Source organism: Teleopsis dalmanni, chromosome 1 (assembly GCF_002237135.1).
Source record: "Teleopsis dalmanni isolate 2A chromosome 1, ASM223713v2, whole genome shotgun sequence".
In the NCBI taxonomy this organism is placed as follows: domain Eukaryota; kingdom Metazoa; phylum Arthropoda; class Insecta; order Diptera; family Diopsidae; genus Teleopsis; species Teleopsis dalmanni.
This window is the reverse complement of record NC_051846.1, coordinates 224,747,714-224,757,647: the sequence shown is the minus strand read 5'-3', so window position 1 is coordinate 224,757,647 and position 9,934 is coordinate 224,747,714. Positions and strand designations below refer to the sequence as shown.

The 9,934-nt window shown below is 31.9% G+C and overlaps 2 protein-coding genes across 2 annotated transcripts; one reads left to right on the top strand and one right to left on the bottom strand.

Annotated features, from left to right (window-relative positions):
• Positions 1-1,009: 1,009 nt before the first annotated feature.
• Positions 1,010-3,116, top strand: LOC119672416 (transcriptional adapter 3-A-like). Its single transcript, XM_038083460.1, has 2 exons — positions 1,010-1,107; positions 1,168-3,116. Exons 1-2 carry the CDS (start codon positions 1,062-1,064, stop codon positions 2,601-2,603), a joined length of 1,482 nt encoding a protein of 493 aa, XP_037939388.1. The 5' UTR covers positions 1,010-1,061; the 3' UTR covers positions 2,604-3,116.
• A 3,342-nt stretch (positions 3,117-6,458) lies between these two features.
• On the bottom strand, positions 6,459-9,106 carry LOC119672414 (transcriptional protein SWT1-like). The gene is made up of 9 exons (XM_038083458.1): positions 8,831-9,106; positions 8,065-8,763; positions 7,901-8,008; positions 7,754-7,840; positions 7,538-7,696; positions 7,436-7,482; positions 7,100-7,367; positions 6,878-7,033; positions 6,459-6,806 (listed from the first exon to the last, which is right to left on the bottom strand). Exons 1-9 carry the CDS (start codon positions 9,003-9,005, stop codon positions 6,589-6,591), a joined length of 1,917 nt encoding a protein of 638 aa, XP_037939386.1. The 5' UTR covers positions 9,006-9,106; the 3' UTR covers positions 6,459-6,588.
• Positions 9,107-9,934: the final 828 nt, after the last annotated feature.

The window sequence follows — 9,934 nt, the reverse complement described above, 5'->3', positions numbered from 1 at the left end:
ACAATTACTCACAACATAATAAATATTGAATATAAATTAAATTATAAATATATAAAATTAAATAAAATGCTTTATAAAACAATTTGAAATTAAACTGGAAATTGTGATTTGAATTTGTTATTAATATTTACTTTATACTCATACGTTAAACAATTTATTTTCACTTTCTACAATTTTATTGATATATCAATATATTCTAGATTGTATACACACGATCTATGAGGAAAGTCAAAATATTTATAAAAAAAAATTGTTAAAAATAAAATTTAAAAAAAATGTTCGATTTATATAATAAAATTAATGTAATTTAATTTTCAATGCGTTAAATAAACGACCCAAAGTTCGGTAAAATTAAATATTTTATTTATACATGAATAAAGGCAGAAAATAAGCCCCAAAAAAAAATTTAAGTGTTTACACTTAAATTAATTGTTATGATTGCAGTGACGTCACCATAATTGTTACTGCAAAATTAAGTGAGCTGTCAGTGTCAAATTTTCATTTTGCATTGAAAGCAACAATTGCGGTGACGTGACTGTAATCATAATATACCCCACATGATTTCTTAAATACCAACATATAAAATAGCATGATGATGAGGAAATAATATTATTATTAAAAAAATATGTGTTTACATAAATAATTTATTTAACAAAACACCCAACAATATAAACTTCATATTTTATGATCCCCGTAGTCAGAGCAACATATTAACTTAAATTTATTGTTTGCAATTGATTATAAACGTTTATTGAAAATAATGAAAAAATATATACGTATATAGATTTCCACATTTTCTTTATATGTAAATATAAGATTATGCAGTAAATGTTTTAATTCCACAGCATATATAAGCATTCACAACCAATGCGCATTATTTATTCGTTCGCACAAGCGAAGTGTAAATTCATTTACGCATTGGTATGCCATATCGCTTTGCGTTATTAATGAAGTTGGCAACGTTAATTTTTGACATTTCCAGAAAAAATATTTGCTGCCATATAAATTATTGTAAACAAAATAAATTAATAATAAAATAAATTATTAATACTATAAATAAAATGGCTTCAAAAAATGCCAAATCATATTCCTCAAGCAATAACGCAGGTAATACAATTTTCCATAATTACACGAAAGATTTTAACAAAGATTTTGTACTGTACGTAGATGCTGTCAACAACGGCAGCATACCACTAATCAAAAGCAAGGACAATGCTAAGCAACTACCAACCTACTATAACGTTTTGCAACGTTCAAGTGAAGACTATCTGTCTGCTGAAGATTTGGACAAAATACAAGCTGAGTTAGAAACTTTATTGTCAAATGTTGCATTACGATATCGTGTACTCAAGGCTGAGTATGAAAGTTTAGATAAAGATGAACGACGCAATGAGCGTCGGTCGAAACATACAACGAGTGGTGAGAAAGCGCCTTCATCGCCAGCTGTGCAATCTTCATCGGGCAAACGAAAGCGTGATACTGACACAAGTACACAATTAACACGTAAACCAAAAAGTTCCGTAAAACATATAAAAAACGCTAAGAAAAGTCCTAATCCACAACAGCATACTGACGATAGTACAGATTCCACGCCAACGGTTGTGCAAAATACTTTAACTGTGCCAGCTGGCCAAGCGCGCAGTGGCGAGCATCATGCGCCAAAAGTGACACTGCCTAAAAATGATACACCAAATAAATTTTGGTTGTCTGTAGAACCATATTGTATGCCTATAACAAATGAAGATTTGCGCTTAATAGACGATCTTTTGGAACAATATACAGAGCCATTAGTACCAGCCATACCAGAATTGGGTCCACATTATTCGAAAACATGGGCAGAAGATGATATAAAAGACTTACAACAAGCATCAAATCCAAATTATAATCGGCTTAAACAACAAAATACTGTTGCCAATGTCATGTTGAAGAAGGGAGATGCTTTAGTAGATGAATGTGTAACTGGTTCCCTTACGCAAAGATTTATTTCAGCATTTATGGAAGAGCAGCTAATAACACTACCACCAGAACTGGTAACAAATGCCCCAGACTCGAGTAATAGCAGCAGCGAAAATACACATTCGTCCGCTCAGCTAAACTTTCGTTCACTGTCCATGATGCGCAATTGCATCGATATCGAGAATCGTCTGAAAGAGGAGCTTATTAAACAAGGTCTACTTGATCCTGACGATAATAACGATGATGAAGTGCTGAATGAAATTAAACGTATCACTAATGAGTTAACTCTTATATCGGATTATAATAGCAAAGCTTTAAGACAATTGAAAACGGCTTCAGCCAATGAAATAAAACGTTTAGAAATTAAACGCAAATTAGATTTAGTCGATCAGGAGATCTTAGAAACCTACAAGCGTACCGTACAAAATAAGGCTAAGCAAAAGCCAATCACGGCCGAAGAACAACAGGAAGTCTTTCGCTTGACTGCTGAACAGAAATCGCTGTCCGATCAATTGCAGCGTGCAGAGGCGTCGTTCAAATTGATTGATGAGATCAAGATCGAAAAGGATGTGATCGATACGAGCGAAGTTAAAATCGAAAAGGACGAAGTACAAGTAAAGGAAGAGAATACTGTTTCCGGTAGTTAGTAGCGCTACTACATAATTACAACAGTTGCTCATTTACCTTTTGAAAGCTGTGGCTTCGCATTTTAATTTACGGTTCGTAGTACTAGGATACACTCACTCATATATTGAACTCCTGCCAGTTCAATTGGTTATTCCTACATAAACATTAAATATTGGCCAAAATATTAACATTTTGGATTTCGACAATTTATCACCGTCTTTCGCTTAAACTTCTTATTACTGGATTTAATATTTTGTGTAATTTATTTTTAACATTTTATATTATGGATTTATTGTTTGTTTAATTTTAACTTTTCATTTTACATACACAAAAGAAGAAATAAAATATATTGCTTAGAATTAAGAAAAGGAAACTTACTTTTACGCAAGCGACTTGCTTGGAGCGCCTTAGTTACTACACCTCTTAACTCTGTAACACACTTTGCGGTAATAAAAACAATTGAACCTCAGACAAAACTCTTCGCCAAACTTATTGCAAAATAATAACAAAAAAACAAAACAAAAAAAAAAACAAAAACAAATATGTAAAAAATGAATAAAGTTATAATGTAAAAGTTAAATTCTTTACTCTTTGGTTTCATTTTTTAATTAAATATTTATACAAGATTCCATTGGTATGGCATCGCGGCATCACAGCATCGCTAACCAAGAACACAGGAGGGAAGCTGATAAAGTTGCTGTCTGTGTACAGTAAGTTTTTATCTCTACCAAAAATCTGAAAACGGAAGAAGCTGTTTCAATTTTTTTTTGTTTACAAAGATTTTCAATTGATAAGAAAATGATCTCCAGTTAATCTCTAAATAAAGCTTTAATGGAAAAATTCCATGAAATTTTGATGAATTTGAACAAATAAGAGGAAGCAATTAAAGTGAAGAAAATCTTTGCTGGGAATGTCAGATTTAAGTTCTCCTTTCTTGCAAAACTCAAGCTATAGATAAAATGTTATTGGAGCCTGTAATGAGCCTGGAGCCTATATACCCTGGAGCCTATATAGCCTGGAGCCTATATAGCCTGGAGCCTATATAGCCTGGAGCCTATATAGCCTGGAGCCTATATAGCCTGGAGCCTATATAGCCTGAGCCTATATAGCCTGGAGCCTATATAGCCTGGAGCCTATATAGCCTGGAGCCTATATAGCCTGGAGTCTATATAGCCTGGAGTCTATATAGCCTGGAGCCTATATAGCTTGGAGCCTATATAGCCTGGAGCCTATATAGTCTGGAGCCTATATAGCCTGGAGTCTATATAGCTTGAAGCCTATATAGCTTGGAGCCCATATAACCTAGAGCCCATATAACCTAGATCCCATATAGCCTGGAGCCTATATAGTCTGGAGCCTATATAGTCTGGAGCCTATATAGCCTGGAGCCTATATAGCCTGAAGCCTATATAGCCTGAAGGATATATAGTCTGAAGCCTTATATAGCTTGGAACCTATATAGCATAAAGCCTATATAGCCTGAAGCCTATATAGCCTGAAGCCTATATAGCCTGAAGCCTATATAGCCTGAAGCCTATATAGCCTGAAGCCTATATAGCCTGAAGCCTATATGGCCTGAAGCCTATATAGCCTGAAGCCTATATAGCCTGAAGCCTATATAGCCTGAAGCCTATATAGCCTGAAGCCTATATAGCCTGAAGCCTATATAGCCTGAAGCCTATATAGCCTGAAGCCTATATAGCCTGAAGCCTATATAGCCTGAAGCCTATATAACCTGAAGCCTATATAGCCTGAAGCCTATATAGCCTGAAGCCTATATAGCCTGAAGCCTATATAGCCTTAAGCCTATATAGCCTTAAGCCTATATAGCCTTAAGCCTATATAGCCTAAAGCCTATATAGCCTGAAGCCTATATAGCTTGAAGGATATATAGTGGTAATGAAGTATAGGAAACAGAAATAAATGAATAAAGGACGGAAAATGGTAAAATATAGTGATACGTTAAGTTATACGAAGAGATCTGTGGATGAAGGGTAGTTTAGATAAATAATGGAAACGTAATGAATAGTAAAAAACCAGGATAACGAGGGACAAACCGTAGATAATGTTAGATAGGAAATGGCAATAGAAACAGTAATAAATTATAGAAAACTAAGGATAAATGGTAGGAGCCACAAATGAATGGGATTAAACGGATAAAGAAATATATGGGAGACAATGTTATGTAGGAAAGGAGGTAGAATGGTGAGAAGTGGCAAGGAAGGATAAGTAACAGAAAAAAATACACGGGAATGTTAAGTAGAAAATGGGATTGAGTTCAGAAAAGTGGTAAGGAATACGTGAAGTTAAATAAAGAGATCTGTGAATAGCGAAAAGTAGAAATGAATAATGGAAAGGGTGAATGAGTGTTAGAAAGCAGGAATGCATAATGAGAAATTCCCATAAATGGTAGGAAGTTGTATTGGATAATGAAAATCAAGATTTCAGTCAAAAGTGAACATAGTTCCAAATGGCGATAGTAAGTGTGAATATATATTATAAAGTAGTGACTTATAGCAGAAAGTGCGTATGAATGGGAGAAAGTATAGGACAAATGATGAGGAGTGGCTTTGAAGTGTAGAACGTTTGATAAGAGTGCTGAAATATGGAAGAAAAAAGGTGATAGTTAAAAATGATGCTGAATGGCATGTAGTAGTCGACAGTGTGAATATAGGCTGAGAGTGAACATCAAAAAATTCAGAATGTGTGGTAGTAAGAGTGTATGAATGTATGTTGGGAAGTAGTAAATAATACAAGAAAGAGGAGCTGAATGGTAGGAAGTTGAAAAGAGTGATGGAAAATTTAGATTAATGATGAAGAGTGATATAGAAAGGTAGAAAGTGGTTATGAAAATGAATATGGAATGGAAAAAAGTAGTTCAACGTTTTAAATTGAAAGAATCATGAATAGAGAAAGGTAGGAAGTGGCTATGAAAATGAAATGGAGTGGAATAGAAAATTCAGTCCAACGTTGTAAATTGAAAGAATCGTGAATAGAGAAAGGTAAGAAGTGGCTATGAAAATGAAATATGGAATGGAAAAAGTAGTCCAACGTTGTAAATTGAAAGAATCATGAATAGAGAAAGGTAGGAAGTGGTTATGAAAATGGAATATGGAATGGAAAAAAGTAGTCTAACGTTGTAAATTGAAAGGGAGAATCATTTTTTTTCGCATTTAGTGGAAAGCAACGACAGTCACAGTGTGAGAATTTAATCCATTAAAACCACCTCTTAGGAAGGTTTGTGGAAGAGAGAATTAGAAGCAACGTGCCGTATAAAAAAGCTGAGTATTGCTACTGTTCTTTGCCTTTCTTGGGATGGCGAAGTTATTATTAAAAAGTTTACAACTTTAAGCCTCAATATCTTGAAAAGAACTATATTCGGATTTTTCAAATCAGGTGAATCTACTAAAATTTGATGTCAAATCGGTGATGCAGGAAAATAAGAGTTGCGACGTAATATTAATTAAATACAAATAAGATGCTCAACTCAAATACATTTTATTCAATAAATTTCAAAACGTAAATTCTAAATTTGCTTAAATCATCTTCAATTTGTTATTTACATAGAAAATATCTTAATATCGAAATTTACTTATTGATAAAATTATTACAATAATAAAGTAATTATAATTATAAAGTTATAATAAAAAAATATTTATTACATTATTAAAACTATTATAGTAATAATAAAATTATTACAAAATAAACATGATAAACTGCATGTAGAAATTATATATAAATCGATTTTGATTTACCGCTAGTTTTGAATACGAATACTTGTTTTTATACATACTTTTAGTCCTTATATGCATTAATTAAATATTTCATTAATAAATGATATTTGATCGAATTTCTAATTAATAAATTTTTATAAAAATCCACTTAGAAAAATATATAATTCATGTTTGTTGCACAAAACTCAACATAAAAGCATATATAAAAATATATTTATATAATATATTTTCACTTAAATTTAAACAAATTAAACAAAAAGTTTTGAATTCGTCATGATTTGGTATTTGTTTCGGGATGTGACGAAAGCAAGTTTGATTTTGTTGTTGCTACCAGATCGCTACACAGAGCTTTGTTCTGTAGATTAACATCCTCAGTCAAAAGTATAACATTTTCAACATTTTCTTTAATCTGTAAACAACAGTTTATGATCCTATCATCTGCTGAAGTTATATCAATTAAATGCCTGCGATCTTCGACGACACTTTGTGCTAAAGGAAATGGAGAGAAGTTAATTAGTACATATTTAACATTACACATTGTATTAAAACATATACCTTACCTTGTAAATGTTTATTTTTCGCTTCAAGTTTAACATTCAAGTGGCGTATAGCACGCGATGCCATTGTCTTCGCTGACTCTGTTTGACCGAATTGTTTTAGTTTATCAAGCTCCTGTAATACTATATACGGTATAAACACAATAGTGCCTTCAGTATCTGACAAAAAAATAAATAAAATATTAAAAATTAAATTAATATTGTATGAATAACACTTGTACTTACTGCATAACTTCATTTTTGTAAGATCATCAGTAAATGTAAGTTGTCTCATTAATACATTTGTATCCACGACAAAATAAAAATGGTCTTTATGCCAAGTTTTTGTAATAGTTTTATTTGTAAAATTATTTTCGGCAGATAAACGCAGAAGATTTTTATTTAAAATTTCATAGGTGTCACGTATGTCTTCATTTATACGTTGTTTTTCTGTAGATTCTATAGTTGGCTCTGGCTTTGGTTGCGGACAAGTGACATTAATGTTTATATTGTACTAAAATTTGAAATAAATAAAATATGAATAATAGCCTCAGTTTGAAAAAAAAAATCGAAGTAACATACTTCTCCAATAGTATACTCTGTGGGTTCCCAATCCATTTGCTCAATTTCTGTAAATACATTTAATATTAAATCGTATTTTATATTATTTCAAATTTCTTATACCATTTTCCTTGATGACAGCTTGTGGGTTAGAATTTTCATTTTGACTCTCTGCATCAATAAAACTCCTATTTATTGAACCACCGTCTGCATTGAGATTGGATTCCATTAAGTTTACCTGCTGTTTGAGTGACTGTCGCAGTCGTTGTAAGCGTTCATTCGCTGAAAACAATACGATATTATATTTATATATTAATATAGAATTAAGGTCCAGCTTACCTTTTCCAGTGAATGCAGAGCTAGGTAATTTAGGCACAACTTTAAGGGTTGAGCTAGCTAACAATGATTCACAAGATTTGAAATTGTCTAGATGCAATGCAAAATTAGATATGTTATGTATGCATGCAGTTATAAAATGCTGCTTACCTTTTCCAGTCAATGGACCACCAGTTAATTTAGGTACACCTTGAGTATATGATGTTGATAACATTGATACACTGGGTTTGGAATTAAAAAGCGGTAAACTCTTGTTAGCTAAAAACAGAAATTATAAAACAAATATATGCATATACCATCAAAATACTGCTTACCTCTTCCAGTGGCTGTAGTACATTTTGTTTTAGACACATCTTTAGTGTGTGAAGTAGTAACCAATGATTCACAAGCTTTGGTAATAACAATATCACTGCTTTTCTTTGGTTCCTTTGGCACATTTGTTTTTTTGTCTTTTTTATCTTCTAGTTTTTTGTTTTCTACTTTAGTTTTGCTTGAGAAAAATTGTTTCTTAAAGAGTTGCATCGCTTTATTACAGATAGTTGCACAAATTGTGGCAGCGGTCGTGCTTTCTGCAGGTACTAAATTTGTTTGAGATTCCGGTTTTTTTATTTTTGTCGATGGAATGAAATCGTTTGAGTTAGTTTTTGTGGCCTTGCGTTTTCTTTTCTTTGGTGTTACTTCAGCTGAATCACTTGTTTTAGCAGAAGACTTATTTGAAGACTCCAATAACTCATTATTCGTCGCATTCGTATTCACTTCCTTTTTGGTCTCGCTTTTAATGCTGTCACTTCTTTTTCGTTTAGTTGCACCTTCCGTTGACTCATCGTGATTCGAATCACGCTTAGCAGCTGGTACCTTGTACTTGTTATTTCCAAATATTCTATTTCTGGCATTGATCCTTTCTTCCAAATCTGCTTTTGCTTTCTCATTAATTTTGTTTTCATCATTTTTATTTTTCTTTAAATTATTTTGTAAACGTTTTAAACGATCCTGTGCAGGAGTTTTAAGTGAACCTATTAGCGAAATATTAATATTTAATTATATATTATTATTTAATTATGCAATGCAATGTAAACTAACTGTTTGTTATTGGCGTTGCTGGTATTTCAGCTTTTATATCGGTACCACTTCTACTGCACCAAACCCTCTCGCCTGTTCTTTTGTTGAATTTGTAGAAATGTCCTATTCTCGATTTTGAGGCCACTACCATCCAGTCAGCTTCATTATCTTTATCCTTTTTATCAGTGCCACTCATTTTTAATTAATTTATTCTAATTTTACATTACCAACAAAATAATATTTCATGCATAGAATTTACAATATAGAATTGCCAATTATTTTTCAAAACTAATGTCAGTTTATAAAAATTTGATATTGCGTTGCCAACCTATTTTTTAATAAAAACTATTTAAAATCAAAATATTTAAGATATCCCAATAAATTTTTGTGTCAACAAATGGCATTAAAACATCAGTAGACATCAATAAACAGTTTTATATGATGAGGGGTATGCGTTTGTGGTTAAAAACTACATGAATTTTATTTCAAACATTTATTGGCAACGCATAAGCATAAAAGATTATATCTAAATTTCATTAACATAAGACCTTTTCTTTTGGAAGCATCTCGCAAAAGAACAAATAAAATAAGCATTACTTTCGGTGGCAGCTCTGAACAAAATGGAGTTTTTGTTAGGCTTATATGTGCAAAACACGTAATAAAATTTAAAGTTGAAAATTCGTAAATGAACAATAATACATTGCAACTATTGGTGAGAAAATTTTTTTTCTTTATTGATTGTGATTAAAGTATATATTTTCGTACCTTTTAACTGTAAAATAATAAATAGAAAAAGTAACGTATTTGTTCGGAAAAATGACGATACGAACCACGAACTAACGAAATCATTCTTTGACAGTTAACTGAAAATTTCATATGTACTTTTAAAAATCGTTCACAATAGACAAATTTTTAATCTTAGCATTCCTCCTGTAATCACGCACTACAAACATGGTTTATTGTAACTGCACAAAATTTACTCTTACTCAATAATTACTTTATAACAGCCTTCCTTCCTCCCCTCATTTGTTTCCAATTTTGGTTTAGATATATTTGTTGCATAAATACTAAACCTTCTGTATTCTTCTGTATAGGGTTATGTACAGTATCTCGGGCACAGCATGA

Bases quoted from the DNA above. Each gene is read 5' to 3' on its own strand.
- LOC119672414 (XM_038083458.1), bottom strand. From the start codon at position 9,005: ATGAGTGGCACTGATAAAAAGGATAAAGATAATGAAGCTGACTGGATG. The intron at 8,764-8,830 runs GTTAGTTTACAT...TTTCGCTAATAG, and splicing joins AGCAACGCCAATAACAAACA to GTTCACTTAAAACTCCTGCA. The intron at 7,483-7,537 runs GTATAAGAAATT...ATGTATTTACAG, and splicing joins AGCTGTCATCAAGGAAAATG to AAATTGAGCAAATGGATTGG.
- LOC119672416 (XM_038083460.1), top strand. From the start codon at position 1,062: ATGGCTTCAAAAAATGCCAAATCATATTCCTCAAGCAATAACGCAG. The intron at 1,108-1,167 runs GTAATACAATTT...TACTGTACGTAG, and splicing joins TTCCTCAAGCAATAACGCAG to ATGCTGTCAACAACGGCAGC.